Below are 19,169 nucleotides of genomic sequence, written 5' to 3'. Positions count from 1 at the left end.
CTTTTCAGAAAGGGGAGACCCCCCCCCCCACGCAACCTCCGGCGGGATGACTAATATACTGTCAGACGGGGGAGAACGAGGCTGGCACTGCCCTCCCGTCACAAGGGCCTCTTCATGCACACAGACGAGGCTTGGAGGGCAGCACATCAATCTCTCTCTCTCTCTCAATCTCCCTCCCTCCCTCTCTCCCTCCCTCTCTCCCTCCCTCCCTCGCTCTCCCTCTCTCCCTCTCTATCCCTCTCTCAACAGTCTGGCAGGGTGTGTGCATGTATTGCGTCAAATACTGCATGTACTCTGCAGGGATATACACCATTAACGGCTCAAACAATGCGAAACACTTCTCCAACCGCCAACCGGATACATGGCAACAGAAAAGATTTCCATCATCAGTCTCCACATTACTAGCTATCATGACAGCAGATTGGCGGGCAGGAGCACAGGGTAGACAGGAAGTCTTATCTCACAAAGAAGACACGATACTTCAAGCGAATCTCGACCAGAGCTGTCACGGTGGGTAGTGGCGTTTCATCGATTCATATCGCATGTTGACACTGACAATGAATGGATAGTGTGTGTGCGCGCGCGCGTGCTTGTGTGTTCCCTTCCTGAGCGGCATCCTTCCAGCCCACTGCGTCTCTCCTGTGGAGCTGATACTTTTAACCGGGCTTGTGAGAGCGTGGTCCCCATGCAGCAGTCTCACCGCAGTCATTTCACTGTTCAACAGAGCAGCAACTCCTCCAGGCCGGGGGCATCGATTTTCATTCCTGGTGCAACAGTGCAACAATCACAAGTTTGCACAAGCAGTTAGCTATCCCTTCCCCTGTCCATCCTTCCTTCCTCCAGTACAGTGTGCACGCATCCATTAGTGTGTACAGTACGTGTGTATGTGTGTGTGTGTGTGTGTGTGTGTGTGGGTGTCAGAGAAAGAGAGAGAGAGAGAGAGAGAGAGAGAGTGAAACAGAGAGCGAAAGAGAGGGAGAAAGAGAGAGAGAGAGAGAGAAAGACAGAGAGAGGCAGAGTTTCAGCTCGATTCCCTGCTGTAGAGAGCAATCAGAGCAGGGCCTTATTGCTCAGGGAGTGAGGGCTTGCGAAGACAGATAGACAAGTCTAGTCATGGAACAGTGTGTTTTGGGTAGCCAGTCCGTGGCCTGAACAGAATGTAATAGAGACAGTCTGTGCTCTGTCACAGCCAGAATAACCACTGCTAATACATAGAATTCCCACAACCACAACGTCTATGGACCACTGAAGAGAGGGTGAAATGAAAAGTGCATGATGATAAGCTCCATGCTTTACAGGCTGTGGTACAGTACATCTTCACACTGTCAGCAGTCAGCCCAGGCATGCCAATAACAATCCCGGAGACCGGAGAGTATGGCACGGACAGAAGTAATGATACGGTTGGAGAGATGAACAATACAGATCCACGATACGCAGTCAGCTGTGTTAAATCTGGAATCGCAGGGGGGGGACAGACAGACACACACACACACACACACACAAAAATCTCTCTTTAAGGAGTTTCTCCAGACAAAGAGCTCTCGGAGAGAATGAAAATGCCGTATCCTTTCACTGTGAAACTCCTCTTTACTAAGTAACTATTACAGAAGTGCTCCCAGCAGCCATCCCTCCAGATAAATACAGGACTGCTCTCCGCTAAGGCCTTGTACTCCGGGACATTACATTACATCACGACCCTGTCTATCTGCTACAGATGCCACCCTGCTCCATCAGAACCCAAACAAACCATGGTGGGTACCGAGAGAGCTTTCTCTCTCTCCGACAGCCCTGTCACTTATCACCACCCGGCTTCATCTCAATCTCTGTGTTCCCAATTCACTTTGGTAGTCTGCAAAGTAGTTTCACTTCCTATCTAACTAGAGCAGAACACCGGTGATAGTAGTAATACTGTACCAGAGAGCTATTTACATTTCCACGCCTATTCACAGCTATGCACATCGTAAACAGACAGCAGTCAGAGAAGGTGGATCACGGCCGTTATCGCAGCTTCTATAGGTCACTAACACTCTCATCAGAGCAGCTATGTCTGCTGTACGACTAGCCGCACACCGCAGAATACCAACGACCACTCCGGAGCCCATCTACACCCGCAGCCTGGCGGGTTCTTTATAGCTCTCATAACCAGATGCCGGGCGCGCTAAATTGGCTATGGTATAAAAAACCATCTCATGCGCCGAGACGGGAAAGGTTTACGATTGGTAAGGCACCCAGGGTCAACCCAGCGCGATAATTACAACAGTTATCATCATGATGGGTCCTCTCCACCTCACTCAGGCCATCTTTACGACCCAACTAACCTCATTCAAAATGCAGGGGGACACCGCCACAAAATGATGGGCAGCATTAAATTGTGTTCGGAGATCTAAAGGCAAAGAAAATTGCAAGGATTAACTCTCAATCCGGTTTGAGCCTTGTTTCATCATTGGATGAGGCCCGTCAAATGCAGCATGAAGTCGTGACAACTGCTGGACCGTTTCTCTCGTGTCCATCTCACATAGCTTCCAAATCCAAGGAGATGAACCTCTTTATACAATGGATTAGCAATCAGTGAACTTGTCCAGTACGTCAAATCTCTGAGATTAAACGAGACAACAATGTGTCCACTTGTTCCTTGAGCATGCCAGATATCACTGACTCATAACACAATTACAGTATATTCTACAGGATAGGACAGTCCAGACAAGCATCGCTGTGTGAGACTTTAACCCTGTGGATCGAATACCAATAGAAAATCAAACAAACACAGTACCTAATTCTCAAGAAGCCACTTGGTATTTATGGTGAGCTGCATACCAAAACAGTACAGGGCACCTTGGGACTGCAGCATTGGGAGTCTGTCGCATGGAGTGTGTGTGTGCAGGGACTACAAGAGCCTCTCTTTCCAGGATCTCATTTGACTCACACGAGCAGTTTAATCAGGGACAATGTTTTATGAAGAGCTGATAGCATAGGGATTTATGCCAGAGTAAACGCCCATGAATGTTTGTGCAAAGAGAGAAAGGGAGAGAGAGAGAGAGAGAGAGAGAGAGAGAGAGAGAGAGAGAATGAAGGAGAGTGTGAGAAGCGACTGGACTGAAGGGCGGAATGGGAGAAAGAGAGAGACACAGGGTCAAAGGTTATAAGGGGTCGTGCCAGTAGGTACTGTAGGAATGGCAGGCAGAGTGAAGTCGTAGACTAGATATATGCCCCCCTTCCTCGTAGCCTCTCGCTCCTAACAGCAGGTGGTGCTGTACCATCTGACAGCTACAGTCGCTGGCTGCTCCACCCCACACAGCTTTTCCTGAGCTTGTGCCCAGGTGACAGTTTGAGCACCTCCCATCCGACCTCAGCCCAAACAGAATTAAAGAAGAATTAGAAACTCAATGGTCCTCGTAATTAAACTTTAATGTGGGATATAAAGCATCCATGACAATCCTTAAAAGCTAGGGGCAACTGCATAAAAGTAGTTCTAGGTGACACAAATCAACGCCTCTGCCGGCAGTATTATATATGTTGTTTACCTCAAGTTTTTGTTTTGTTTTCTAAGGGGAAAAAGGGTTAAGGGTGCGTCACAAGTTCACAGGAGCAAACGTGTAGGTTTTTGCTGTCAACAGTGCAAGAATAACAGAATATTCTAATACACAATGTACCTCCCCCTTCTGTCACACAAATTAGGCATAGTCAATCCCATTTCGCCCCTCAGAAACCTACAGTTTTACTGATGTCTTCAGTGAGCGCTGAGCACACATGCTGGGTGAAGGAGAGGTTACAGCAATATATGCTAAAGTATGACGGCAACTTCAAAGTTGAAGAGCTATATCTCTCTTTTGCTCTTTTAGAGAGAATTACTTCACAATTACACCCCCTCAAACCGTCATGGTGCGGCATATGATTAAATACCAATGCAGTAACCTGATGCTCCAGATGGGTTTGCTTCGCATAACCCCCTGGAACTCTCCATTGGAAAATGTTTGGAAAACTGCAAGCACTTAAAAAAAACATGGCAGGTGATTGGATGAAAAATATATAACTTCATAACTGTATAACTTCAACCGCTCCTCGCTGTCATCACACTCAAACCCGGCCAGCGTAGCAGTTTGTATTGCAAGTTCCTCAGAACCAATGCAGATTGGCTATATCGTTTTCTGAGATCTATGGAGAGTATACAGACTCATTTGCAAGAGAAACAGAATGTGAGCTTGTGAAATCAGGATGGTTTCATTAAAGCAGTGCACAGTTGTACAATAATGGGCTGTTTTTCAGCTAAAGATTAAGAGAACAAATTTCAAGATTTCCAGATAGGTACAAACCAGGATCTGTGTAGATGATGAGATCAGTGTAGTACCTCACACAGCATCACCCAGTACTACCCCACATCAGAGTCGGTTCAGCTGTCCACGGCTGCATTGTACTGGATGAACAACAGTGTGTCAACGCGGTGATCGCTACACAATCCCCCAAAGAAAGCCAAAGCGTGGATCCCTGCTCTGCAACAGAAGGTTCCTTACAGCAGCACCAACAACACTTCATAAACGTTAAAGCTCTCTGTCATCAGCTACGGAATTAATAACAATGGAGTGGAGAGTCAGACGGCTTTATCTTATCTCTCCAACCACTTGTTTGAACTCAACTACAGAAAGAAAGAGGTTCCTGTGTGCCAAAGGGAAGAGAATGTTTTGGAACCGTTGCATGCGTATGATTTTTTTCTTTAACCCCTTGACATCAGAAACTGAATTAGTTTTATTGCCATTTCAACATACTAGGAATTTGCTTTCGGTCATGGTGTATAACATAAAGACAGCATTGGACAGGGTGCAGGGACGGGACAGGATGAGAAAACGAGCTGTTCATCTGTTCAACGAGCGAGTACAAAATGCTAGTACAAAAAAGTTTTAAAAAATGCTAATGCAAAATGCTAGTGCAAAAAAGGATGAGAAAAAACAACATGCAAAAAGTAGTGCCGTCAGTGTATATACAGTGAGTGTGCAGAGTGTAATGTGTATGTGAATGTGTGTATGTGTGTGCGGCGTGATATGTGAGTGTGGTGCGTCCTATACAGGCATCTCTAACACCTCTCAGCACTCAGATATCAGCATACATTTACAGTACTGAGGACAAACTATTGGACAGTCTACATGTAATAAACCGACCATTACAAATCAAAGACCTGTAATTACGTTTAGGTTAATTAATCTGAATAGTCAATGAACCACATTATTATTAAATATGAACCACATGCCTTAAATGTGTCTTGTTTCGATGTGATATTTCAACCACAAACACTATTGTAGCAGAGGAGAAACTAGGGAAGTAAGCATGAACAAAGCATATTCTGTAATAACATGATGCGTAAAGTCAACAGTGAAGCAAACTGGTGCGTCTGTCTCTCTGTCCAAACCAGTGTGTCTGTCTCATGACTACTTTTACCACATAAGAAACGTCAGCACTTTCCAACGTTCAACACTACAGGGCAGAAAAGCGCAAGAAAAGCAGCTTGCTTGTTTTGCATCGTGAACCTGAGTGTCCCATACAACAGTTTGATCAGGGCACTTTTCGTCTCCTAGCCTCCTGTAGCATAGCGTAAGAGAGAATCCGGGTCCTTACCAGCATTGACGATGGCGTCCACCTCCAGGATGGTGATGTCACCCTTGTACAGAGAAATCTTGTCACTCAACAGCTCTTTACCCTCCTCTTCATCTAGAAGCAACAAGATCAAGTTCACATCAGTGACATGGTAGACAGACAAATACACACACACACACACACACACATCCAGAAACTGACTGCATGAGTGATGACAGTGAATCTACAGTATCACAAAGATCAGCTGGATTTGTGGACTATTTCTCTTTTTTAAATGCATTCTAATAGAGCTGTTCAGGAAGAGATGTTCAGATACAGAGAAGTTCAGGTAGAGATGTTCAGGTAGAGCTGTCAGGTAGAGATGCTCAGGTAGATCTGTTCAGATAGAGAGATGCTCAGATATAGAGCTGTTCAGGTATAGAGCTGTTCAATAGAGCTGTTTAGGTAGAGCTGCTCGGTAGAGCTGCTCGGTAGAGCTTCTTGCCAAGTAGATGTCCCTAGATGGCGGCGCAGGGCTCTCCTTTTCGGTGCCTTTTCGTTTATTGTTTATTCGTCCTGATAACATCTTGCTGGGCGAACAAGATCTACAGCCGACACGATCTACTACAAATAGGATTACTCAGCGAGCAGGCTATCACAGCCGAGTTTCTCCACCGTCACGACATCCCGGCGGACATAGCCAGAAGCCCCGGCTCTCCGTGGACTACCATCCCTGCGGAGAGGCGGTGTAGGTGGCGCCGAAGCCACCGGAGGCCGCCACACTACATCCACCAGCCCACAGTAGCCACATCCTCACGATGGAGGAGCACGAGGTGAGGCGCACGCTGAGGGCCGTGAACCCGAGGAAAGCTACGGGACCTGATGGTGTCTCGGGACAGGTGCTGAGGGTCGTCTCCACGGCCCAAGGGATTATGGGCTGCCCCCTCCTCTCCCTGGAGGACCTGTATAGCTCTCGCTGTCTCAGAAAGGCACATAACATCCTCAGGGACCCATCTCACCCCGGACACACTCACTTTGAACTGCTGCCCTCGGGCAGACGTTACAGAACATTGAAATCACAGACTAATAGACTAAAGAACAGTCTTTACCCTAGAGCCATAATTGCACTAAACACAACCAAGTCTTGAACACTTATCTACTGTGCAATTATTTACTGTGCAATATGACAGAGTCGTGCAATGTTTGATCAGCAGAATGTGAATGTTAATTGTGAATGTTGTGCATTCTTGCATGTATGTTTTTCTACCCTTAGTGTATATTTATTATGACTAGTCTTTTATACTTTTATACTTTAGATATACTTTTATTGTTCGGCACCTTAAAAGGATTGCTCTTCTAATATTGTTGTACTTGTTCAATGACAATAAAGATATTCATTCATTCATTCATTCAGCTGTTTAGGTAGAGCTGCTCGGTAGAGCTGTTCAGTAGAGCTGTTTAGTAGAGCAGAACTGTTCAGTAGAGCTGTTGAGGTAGAGCTGTTGAGGTAGAGCTGCTCAGTAGAGCTGATGTTCAGTAGAGCTGTTGAGGTAGAGCTGTTCAGTAGAGCTGTTGTTCAGATACTGTAGATACAGTATTGTTTAGGTATAGAGCTATTCAGTAGAACTGTTGAGGCAGAGCTGTTCAATAGAGCTGTTTAGTAGAGCAGAACTGTTCAGTAGAGCTGTTGAGGTAGAACTGTTGAGGTAGGGCTGTTCAGTAGAGCTGTTCAGTAGAGATGTTAAGGTAGAGCTGTTCAGTAAAGCTGTTGAGGTAGAACTGTTAAGGTAGAGCTGTTCAGTAGAGCTGTTGAGGTAGAGCTTTTCAGTAGAGTTGCTCAGACATAGATGTTGTTTAGGTTTCCAGCTGTTCAGTAGAGCTGTTCAGGTATAGAGCTGTTCAGGTAGAGCTGTAACGCTCACACCATTAAAGGTGCTCTATACAGAGGTGCTTCCCTGAGATGACGTAGGTAGCAGCACCTAGCATGTTGACACGAAGGCCAGCGTTGCAATGAGGTACTGTATGTTTAACTAGGTGTGTAAGCCTAAAACAAGTGATTTTGCTTTATAGCTATGTTTTAAGTGGCCTTCCTCATACTGCAGCATGCTCATATTTGCACATTCACACCATGGCCCAAATTGGACTTAGTGTAGGAAAAACAAGTATAGCCATCAGAGAAATGGAGCCAGCATAAGAGTATAATAATTATTAACTCTTGAAGTAGCACTGAGATTAAGCCAATTAAAAATCCATTTCTCCCATATCCCCTAGACTCACACAAATGCTAGGGCCCAGTACTCATGAGTACAGTATGAACTGTACTGTTATTAATATAATTTGCTACTGCTGTACAATAGAGGAGAGTGGTGGGAAGAAAGGATTAATGTAAGAATTGCGATTCTATTCTCTACGATAAGCGATAGATTCACAAATTCCCCAAAATTGATTCCTTTGTCTATTTTTTGCACGAACGAACGTTGTCAAAATGAATGAATGAATGAAAAATTTTATGTTTGCCAGCAGTTCAACTAAGGGCAGATCATAGTGCAATAATTTTGCATTTGGGGTGTATTTAAAGAGTTACAGCAGTCAAATAATCGAAAACTCATAGGTTCAGGTTGGTACCTGCTTAGACTTGGCAGTCAAATAAAGTTGTAACGCTCAATAAAACTAAAAGCAGTCTGCAAGTTTAAAAGCAGTCAGAGCAACTGATGCCGCAAATTGAGAAGCAACTGATGCCGCAAATTGAGAAGCAACTGAACTGGAATAGAGTATGTTTCTGGGAAATGTTTAAAAACCAGGCCAGGTGCAGCCTGGCTTATGTGCATGGCTGGCTTGTTTCTGTTCAGGACTGGTAGGACGAAAGCTAGTCATGCCATTGAAATAGCTGTGAATTGAAATGACATGAAATAATGTCTGATAAATTAAGATAGGTCTTGTTGCCTGGACACATCAGTTCCAATGCTGCCAATGCTAATCCAGCACAATAAGAGCAGGCTAGCTCATGAGCTCACAACAACTAGCAGCAGCTTCCAAATATTAATGGTAGTGGTCAGTGGCTAAAGCAGTTACACTGATTGTGTACACAGTGTGTTACACTGACACTTGTTTCTCTTTTGGTGTAAGACGTAGGTTGGTTGAGGCGACTTTCTTTCCGGTCCTAGACTACGGTGATGTGTTGTACATGAATGCACCTGTCCATTGTCTTCACATGTTGGATACTGTGTATTATGGAGCTTTGAGGTTTGTCACTGGCTGTGGATCCCTCACTCATCATTGTATGCTGTATTTTAAAGTTAATTGGCCTGCTCTTTCTATACGATGGCTAACTCACTGGTATGTTTTTATTTATAAAGCCATTTTGGGCAGACTCCCCTGTTATTTAGCTGTGTATTTAAGCCAAAAACGTAGCTCTCGTGGGTTGCGATCCCAGGACTCTATCACAATGACTGTTCCTAGAGTTCCGACTGATATGGGCAAAAAGGCTTTATGTACTCTGCCCCCTCAACATGGAACACTTTACAAAACACGCTTAAACTCCATGACAGAATCACGCTAAATGAATTCAAAAGTGCTGTAAAGGCTATAGAAACCGAATCCATTGGTAGTTGTAATTGTTAACTGATCGTCTTATGAACTATTACTGATTTTGCGCTTTGAGCTAGTCTTGTTAACATTTGTTGTCATTGTTGTAGCGGTTGTTATTGTTGTTTTTTGTTGTCATTGTGTATCGTAACCTTTATGTCTTTTTTTCAGGAAACTGTGTTGCTGTCTCTCTTGGCCAGGATTCTCTTGTAAAAGAGATTTTAATCTCAATGAGTTTTTAACCTTGGCAATAATAAAACTGATGATAACATAAAGTCATCCCCACCGGGTCTTGAACTCCGGTCTCCCGGGTGGGAGTCCAATGCTCTCACCACTACTCTACTTGTGCAGTGGAGATCGACGGGTTGGTTTTGGTGTCCTTCTTCCAGTCCTTAGTGTGGGTTGGGGTTAGAATAAGGGTTGGGTTAGGGTCTGACCTATAAGGCAAGGGGTTAAGGTTGGAGTGAAAGGATGAACATGTGGAGGTTTGGGGTATAGTCCCATGAAGTCATGAAGTCATCCCCACAGGGTCTTGAACCCCGGTCTCCCGGGTGGGAGTCCAATGCTCTCACCACTACTCTACTTGTGCAGTGGAGATCGGTGGGGTGATTTTGGTGGCTTTCTTGATTTTGGTGTGCTGGGACTACTGCCTCTTGTGGTGCCAACAGAGAAATGCAGGCCAACATTGTCCGGAGTGACGGAGGGAGGGAGGGAGGGAGGGAGGGAGTGATAACCGGACAAACGCTATACTAGGTGCACTGGCTTACAGCCACGCACAAAAAAGATGTGTGTAGAGCTAACTGGAGTAAACCGTTTTGCAGCTGCCCACAGAGATTGCTCTGCGGGAGACGCCTGGCTGGTCAAGAGGTCACACGGTCAGCTACTAGTGTGTTTTGACAAGGCTCTTGGGGTTGTATCCAGTGTTTTGTCGGACGGTGCTGGCGGCAGGGGCGGACCTCATGGAGTGTGCCGGCTGAGACTCCCCGTGTGTTCCTCACCTTTGCTGGCTTGCCTCCAGTTGGGGATCTTGTCCAGAGACACGTAGTCTGAACGGCCGTACAACAGCCGTCTCTCCTCCAGCGAGAGGCTCTCCAGTCTGGCTGTTGGACACAAAAGTGACCATAAAAAACATCACAAAACAGAAACACTTGTAATACTGCTAAAAATAACATAAAGCAAATATCCCTATTTAAATAAAAAAAAACAGGCCAGGCCAAGCCTGGCTTATGTGTGTTGGCTGGCTTGTTTCTGTGCGTGACTGGTAGGACGGTAATGTCTGATAAATAAAGATGGGTCTTGTCCCCTGGACACATCAGTTCCAATGCTTCCAATGCTAATCCAGCACAATAAGAGCGGGATAGCCAGTAAGCTCATGGGCTCACAACAACTAGCAGCAGCTTCCATAACATTAATGGTAGCGGTCAGTGGCTAAAGCAGTTACACTGATGATTCCTGTAATGTTAGTTATTTTGCTGCAATGGGTTCAACTTTTGTTTCTGGATAAACGTCATGACTTGCTGTTTTGCACTTCCCTTTAGGTGGTGAATAAGTAGACCCAGGACACAGTGGGTAATTTGAACATCTACTAGGATCTTGATATTATATTGATATGAAAGTAAAGTATTTGCCCTTAGAAGTAAATTGTAATTAAAATGGTTCTTAGCTAAGAAACCTAAGTGTAGGCAGACTTGAAAGGTGAATTGTAATAATATCATGAATGAACAATTGTAAACATAGTACTCAACAGAATAGGTAAAGTCTTGATTGAAACTTTTCCTAAATGCTTTATTAAACATACAGACATGCACATTAAAAGTAGCCATAAGTTGTTATTTTGCATGTGCTCTCAGGACATGTTGTGGTTGTGACCATCTTTGTAAAGAAGAGAGGCATGTAATGCACATGTATACAGTAGTACAGAGTCAGTTATCTATCTTATAGACAAGGTGTTCAATTGCTCAAGTGTTGTCAGGTGTTGATTCAAGTGATAGTGTACAGTAGTGCAGAGTCAGTTGTCTATTGTATAGACAAGGTGTTCAATTGCTCAAGTGTTGTCAGGTGTTGATTCAAGTGATAGTGTACAGTGGTGCATAGTCAGTTGTCTGTTGTATAGACAAGGTGCAAGGTGTCACATGTTCACTTGTTGGTCCAGGGGGTGACATGTGTGCCATTGTTATAATTAGAGTGAGGGCCTATGTATAGTACAACCAGAGTACTATAAACAACTGACTCTGCACCACTGTACACTCAAACCAACACCTGACAACACTTGAGCAATTGAACACCTCGTCTATACAACTGACTCTGCATTACTCTACACTATCACTTGAATCAACACCTGAAAACACTTGAGCAATTGAACACCTTGTCTATACAATAGAGAACTTACTCTGCACTACTGTATACTACTGTACAGTATACTTGACATGTTATGTAATTGCACTGCCTGTATCATGGACACAGTCACAGCCATCCATGATCAGATACTTCTGTCTGGCCATGTCCTGTCCGGGTGGGGCTTGCACCTGAAGACCATCTTTGGGGGGGCTGGACATCAGCGTTGCACAGCAGCCGATACCTGACTGGTGTTGCATCACAGTGTTCTCTGGCCTCAACCACACCAGGCATCCCAGCATCAAAGCTGCAACAGAACAGAAGGGAGATAGTGCATTAAAATATTGGCCAAAAATAACATTTATATAAAGCCTTTTTTGTGTCGCGTAGACATACAGTACATTTAATCTGCATAATAACATGATATGGTGGTGAATAAAAACAGTGGTCAGAGCAGATTCCTGGTGCCACAGCACAGGTGGTGTTGTAGACCTATCCCCAACTGAAAATATTGATCTAGTGATTAGTCAACCCATTGCTTAATCACAAACTACTAAGCTATCCCATAGGAATGAGCCTATAACCATACCAGCTGGGCAAGCTGACTTTGCTAGCTACCTAACCTAGCCCTAATGATATTGTCCTGCTCGATTGCTGTGCAACATATCAACTGACCAGTTGTTAAATGTATTTCACAACACTGGTTATTCTACTCACAAGACGGTCTCAGTCAGCTGATGTTGCTTGCTGTGTGAATAGTTTAGCTACGTACGTTGTGAGGCAAGTGTTGGTGACTAGCTAAGGTGTACTAGCTCGGTGACTACTAGGTGTACTAGCTAGCTTGTAGTAGCTAACCTTAGCTAAAGCACTTTGAGAGAACGTGCACAGTATCTCCAACTCCTCGGGCCTTGAGTTAGGTAGCTAACACTAGCTAGCGTGTTAGCTAGCACTAGCTAACGTTAGCTAGCTATCATTGGGCTTCATTTCCTGAGCTTAGCTTTAGCTTAGCGTGTAGCCAGGTTATGGGTTACTATTTACTTCAGATATTACTCTACATTTCAACTAGCCCTTCTCAGTCCCGTTGTCGCATTCCGCTCGCTCATGCCAGACAACAGTCCTTTGCTGGTCCATGCACTTTTCCATCAAAATAAATCGGTGTCGGTCTAGTTAGGAGAGGCGCTCATATTTAAAAGTGTCAGATAAACATGAAACTTCACTTACCTAAGCAAACGGGTCTATTTTAACAAATTATGGGTTTTGAAGCCTCGGTGCTACCAATAAATAACTTATTTAGACGCGTTCTGTCCGAGTGAAATTATTTTTCCGAGGTAGTCTTCTTCTGTGGTGGTGGCGGTGCTTTGAAGCTTCCACCCAGCATTTGTTAAAATAGACACTTTTGCTTAGGTAAGTGAAGTTTCATGTTTATCTGACACTTGTAAATATGAGCGCCTCTCCTAACTAGGCCGACACCGATTTATTTTGACGGCAAAGTGAATGGACCAGCAAAGGACTGTTGTCTGGCATGAGTGAGCAGAATGTGACAACGGGACTGAGAAGGGCTACATTTCAACCAGACATTCCAGTGAAACCAGGTAGTCAAAATAACTTACCTGATATAAAATGGGTACCGCAAACACTGTATTTTTGATGATGTCCTCGGTCCAGTCCGTACGCTTAATAATGGCGATTTCGTCTGTCTTCCTCTGCTACTGTTTCAAGAATGTGCGCGCATACTTGTGCTGACTAGGCTGTAAAAGGGTCTATAATTAACAAATATGACCCACGCTCATTACATAACTTCTAACATCCAGTGACAAAATATGTCATGGTACCTTGGTATGTCCACACCAAAGATTGAACTCACAACCTTCGCGGTGATAGGCAGCGCACTATCCACTCGGCCACCGCTGACCTGGGAAATCTGTGGAGTCTTTTTCTTTTGATGTTCTGGGACCACTGCCTCTTGTGGTAGCAACATAGAACTGCAGGTCAACAACTTGCCGGAAGTTGAGGCAGGGAGCGACAAATAGGATTCCCTCTTCTTGGTGTGTCGGCTTGCAGCCAACACACAAAAAGAAAAGAAAAAAGATTCAAGAATATGAAGTTGAGGTCTGTGTATGTTTTAAATAATGTTTACCATTGTATTTGAATGTGTAACGTTAATTTGTGTTTATATTGTTTATTATTACAAATGTATGCTTTTATATTGTATGTTTTGTTTTGTTGATGAGTTGAGGGTGATGTGTAACCAGGGCACCATTGTAAATGAGACCTTTGTCTCAATGGGCTTCCCTGGTGAAATAAAGGTAAAATAAATTAAAAATAAATAAATAAATCTTGATAATCCATAGGGCATAACTTGGTCGAGAAAACGTTATTTCTTAACAGATTAAGTTCTTTATATATTTTATATACAAACCCAAGCCCACACTACAGCAGCAGTAAAGGTTTGGGGAGAGGAGAGAGTTGGATTCACTCAGGTCTTCCATAAATACAAAATAACCTCAGGCAATGTTATACAGACTCAGAGTTACATACTGTAAGACGTGTTTTTGGGTTATCCCCCACCCCCACCCCTTCGCCCCCATTCGACTCCCCTCTCTCTCTCTCTATTAATCAGCCATTCTTTCCCCAGACTGCTCTTGTTCTACATGAATGAATGAATGAATGAATGAATGAATGAATGAATGAATGAATGCAACAACTCTTTGGGCTAGACACCTACAGTAGTGTCATTCTCATAAACTTTCTCGCTCTATGGGCCTACTAGGACATCAGTCATATGTGAAAAGGTATAGGCTACTGTAGGCTGCATTGCTGATAGACCTGCTGCTTAAGGCTCGTGGGCAATTACACATATACTTTCTAATACATTGTTATTAATCTCTTGGTATTGGAATGGAAACTTTAGTCATATCAATTAGGCTGATGTTGACTATCAAAGTGGTGCTACCTTTAATGAGCTTGACATCTCGTCTTGTCAGTTATAATTCCAGGGCTGTTCCAGGGGCTAGTTCTTTACTCACCCTCTGAATTGGCTGATTGTAATTAGAAGAACTCTCCAGCCAGGTAGGGGATTAATTAGTGAAATCAGTTGGCTCGGTGCATGGGTGGAGCAAATACGCGGTTAGTGTTTTTACTTTCTGGAGCCAGGTTTTACTAATTCTAACAGGTGAATTTGCAAGTCCTATATGGCCTAGTGGGCACATCTTTCAGGAGCCTATAGTGCCGTTCTGCCTCATATAAATGCACCATGAATGATAGGGTTGCACAATGAGGTATGCAAGCTAACGTGGGGTAGCCTACTGTGGTGACAGCGATGAGAGTCACCCGTGGATCATCCAGGATCGAGGGTGCAAATCTCTGCACAGCGTACCCTGGTCATGTGTGTCGATGTCGCTAGCTAGTCCGAGTCGGATATCCAAGGAAAGCTGACTGACAACGCGGGCTGTCAAGCTATAAGCATCATGGAAAGCATGCCTACTGCAATGGATATGATAGATTCCGTTCCTCCAAAACAAGGCTTACCTTTTTCTGTCTTCCATTCCTTATCCTTTTTCTTTTTATTCATGTTGCCGAGGTGATTGGACTTAGAAATACTGTTTTTTGACTGTGGCAACCCCAGGCTCACAGCGAGTGTGGTCCGGACACTGAAAAGAGAAAGTGAACAACCTATGAACGCTGTCTCACCTGTGAAACTGTCAAATATCTCTGGTCCCCAGTTAATGCAACCGACCTTGATTGTGCCGTAAATGATGTGTTCGGGTCACGGCCAGATGATTGGCTGTGAGGACAGGGAAGCAGACGTGCGATAGGACCGTCTGATGTGGCACTCCGATAAAGCCCACACGCGTCCGAGGAAGGCTAGGTTGATTTAGACCGTAGGGTAGCAACGCCGGGGTATGGCTGCTTATTATGCTGTGCTGTCAAATATATCTATTTAATCCGAAGGATCGGAAGAATTGTGTCACCGAGATGCGCCGAGACTTGAGTCACACGTCGCTTTGAAGAGAAATTATGTACTGATTTGGCTGATTTAGTCGTATCGGAAACAATCTGGAGACGTGCGGTTCAGACGAAACGAAAGCTGGTCGCATTGTTGCATCGTTTCACGCGAAACGAAAGCTTCGACATGTCTGGAGCAGTAGTATTATTAGCATTGGAAACTAGAAGGGCACACGGGAAGTTCAGACCTCCGCCCATTATGCATGTCGTCAGCGTGCAGTGACCTCGAGAGACCATCCTGATCTAGCTCATATTCTGTTCTGGCCTTCCCCCCATCTACAACGATTTATTGAGGGTGGGGGCACTAAGTAGTAGGCAGGGCCGGTCTATGGAGCTCTACGCGAGATCTTGAAAATTGGACCCCTCCCCCAAACATAATTTAAAGGACATTGCTCGTTTTTGACAACCTGGACCTTATTTACGACATATTGTAAGACGTTTGACTCACTGAGATCACTTTGGTGTAGTTCGGAGGCATGTAGAAGAAATTTAAAATCCAGCGCGAGACAGTATATCCATGTAATGGCGGTGGTGGGGGCACCGAGAATGCAGTTTCTAAAAATCTATTTTCTGCCGCGAAACAGTTGTTTTCATCAATCTGTCTTTATGAATCGCTAGTTGTGCTTACATAGAGCGTAGGCCTGTTGTGGTTGTTCACATGCCTCTGTAATATGATCTTTAGAAACGTCTTTCGAAACGAAATAGCTTCCCCACTTGCTCCAGCACGCATGCGCACAGCGCGCAATCGTTGCTCCAGCACGCTGTGCGGATGCGTGCTGGAGCAAGTGAGGAAGCTATTTCGTGTCTAAAGATGTTTCTAAAGATGATATTACAGAGGCATGTGAAAAACCACAACAGGCCTACGCTCTATGTAAGCACAACTAGCGATTCATAAATGTTGGGAACTGCGCATGTCAAAGGTACCAAGGACGCGTTTTTCTCAAAGATGGCGCGGTCCTATAGGGCTTCACCTCTTCGAGCAGTCAGAATGTGAATGGAGTGACCCTATCCAGTTCTATTAATACATCCATGATAAAACCTTAAAAGGGTAGTCTAACTGTATTTACGCTGATACTAAAATATAATAAGAGTCACTAGTCACTTACCGAACAAAACGACGAGCAGCTCTGAAGCCCAACAGTAACATGTTCCAAATGATGCCCTGCATAACATGGTGGTCTCGTCGGACGAGTCTAAAGGGGGCGTGGCCAGTCTAGTTCTTTATAATGTCTATGCGCCCAGTGTCCCCGAGGCTCGTTCACAGCATATTTTCTAAAATCGGCTCGATACAGGTACCGATTCTCTGATGTAGAATGATACCCAGAACATTTGTTTTCCTCTGCTAGCCCTATGTATTTTAATCTATTTCTACTAGAAATAAGCCTTTTGGGCCGCATGCCTTCACGTGACTTGCAATACCGAGCTTTGCCTCTAAGCCCATGGTGGCTTCGAAACTGAGCTATGGGGAGGCGGCAAATCATTATATCTCGAGCGAAACATTTGTCACTCAGAATATTTGTCAGATCCTGTATCTAGCTATATTTGCTATTGAAGAAAAACAGAGACAATGCCAAAATACTGTGCAATTTGTGGAATCAAGGATTTACTTGCACAGAGTGAGTTTCCATCAGAGTGAGTTTCAATCGGTTGCCATAACACCGCAAAAAGTCCAAAGAACTCAGGTAAATGAACCATCCTTGTGCCAGTTGTCATATTTTGTGTGAGTGTGTGCGTTCGCTTATTTTTCATTCTGTTTAACTATTGGGTATGCTAGAACTAGAGGGTTAGCATGGTCCACTCGAGTCCCCGTCCTCCTCATGGATGTATTGGTCCTCCTAGATGTTTTTCGTTGTTGTAGTCCTGCTTATTTTGCTTCATGGATGTATTAATAGAACTGCTTCCGGGGATTTGTCTACGCGTTTCAACCATGGATGTATTATATAAACTGGATACAGCCACTCCATTCACTGGCCGCTATCAACAATGAAGCCCTATTGAACCGCGCCATCTTGGCAAAATTTGTAGTCATTTGACTATTTCCGGTTACTTTTGACTTGCGCAGTTGTGCTTTTCTGGCCTTCCGGTTACTTTTGACTTGCGCAGTTGAGCTTCTCTGGCCGACGCGCGTCCACGAAAAAGTTCACATTTATCTGAAATGTAGACGCGCGTTCCCGGCTCTCTCTGCTCTCCCCGCTTTGATTTAGCAATGAAAACCGGCTTGCATATTAACCTGTTTTTGTCAAATATATCAATTGGAGAAATTATTTTTTGATCCTGGCATCTTAGTTTTAACAGGTTAAATATAATTGAACATGTTTTGTTTGCTAGTAGATGGTATTCATTCCGTTCGCGATAACGTTATTGCAGCCAGGCTAAATTCCTCCAGGGAGTCAGTGACAGGCGAGTTGAAGAGCTTCACTCCCCGCCAGCAGGAGCATTGGCCGCGGCTACCGCATCTTGGATAACCCGCTGAGTTCATGGCTGCTATTTCACATTCGCCCTTGATCAATCCCAATACCGATCCATGGTAATAATGAATCAATCGTTCAGATCAGATCGGAAGTGCTGCATGCATGTTACAACATCATTGTTAGCTTTATTAACATAACCATAGCCTACATTTATCTCTCTAGATAAATGTAGGCTATGGTTATGTTAATAAAGCTAACAATGATGTTGTAACATGCATGCAGCACTGCCGATCTGATCTGAACGATTGATTCATTATTACCATGGATCGGTATTGGGATTGATCAAGGGCGAATGTGAAATAGCAGCCATGAACTCAGCGGGTTTTCCGAGATGCGGTAGCCGCGGCCAGAGCTCCTGCTGGCGGGGAGTGAAGCTCTTCAACTCGCCTGTCACTGGCTCCCTGGAGGAATTTAGCCTGGCTGCAATAACGTTATCGCGAACGGAATGAATACCATCTACTAGCAAACAAAACATGTTCAATTATATTTAACCTGTTAAAACTAAGATGCCAGGATCAAAAAATAATTTCTCCAATTGATATATTTGACAAAAACAGGTTAATATGCAAGCCGGTTTTCATTGCTAAATCAAAGCGGGGAGAGCCGGGAACGTGCGTGGACGCGCGTCGGCCAGAGAAGCTCAACTGCGCAAGTCAAAAGTAACCGGAAATAGCCAAGTGACTACAAATCTAGCCAAGATGGCGCGGTTCAATAGGCCTTCACTTTAGATTTCGATTCCTGGGGGCTTGGTTTCAACGCGGCAAATCCCTAAGTGCAGACTTCGTGAACATGCTTTGTTTACATTGAGCAACTATAGTCAAGGAAACCACATTTTTCTTTATTGTTTTGAGGGTGTCTTGTTCTTGAGCCTAATGTTGTTCTAGGGTGGAGTTCTTTAAGTATTTTCTCTCCTTAAAGGCTCAAGGTCATTTTCAGTTTTTTACAGATCATGAAAGTGTAAATTATAAGCTTTCAAATGATGTGCCATACATTGAAATCTCTATTTGAAGAAGATATGCTTCTGTGAATGTCGGTAGGCGCTACACCTGAAATCACAAGAAGAGAAAAAGGGCTTCAAAGATTCAGAGCTGTTCACACTCACATGACATGGATTTTGATGACAAAATAGACTATTTAGTGATCCTGAAAGTGTTATGTGTTATATATCGACTCGGTTCTTCTCAACTTCAATTTTCGTAACATGAAAAAAAA

General features: G+C 44.2%; 1 protein-coding gene across 1 annotated transcript in view; it reads right to left on the bottom strand.

Moving 5' to 3' along the window:
• macrod2 (mono-ADP ribosylhydrolase 2) overlaps positions 1-15,091 on the bottom strand; it is a 523,589-nt gene extending 508,498 nt beyond the window's left edge. Inside the window, exons 1-3 of the mRNA XM_084461472.1 lie at positions 15,010-15,091; positions 10,146-10,247; positions 5,605-5,697 (exon numbers count right to left, since the gene is read on the bottom strand). Of these exons, the coding sequence (XP_084317598.1) occupies positions 5,605-5,697; positions 10,146-10,247; positions 15,010-15,052 (238 nt within the window). The 5' untranslated portion in view covers positions 15,053-15,091. The remainder of the gene's footprint in view (positions 1-5,604; positions 5,698-10,145; positions 10,248-15,009) is intronic.
• Positions 15,092-19,169: the final 4,078 nt, after the last annotated feature.

Source organism: Borostomias antarcticus (genome assembly GCF_949987555.1).
Source record: "Borostomias antarcticus genome assembly, chromosome: 2".
NCBI lineage: Eukaryota > Metazoa > Chordata > Actinopteri > Stomiiformes > Stomiidae > Borostomias > Borostomias antarcticus.
This window is presented reverse-complemented; position numbering and strand designations above follow the sequence as displayed.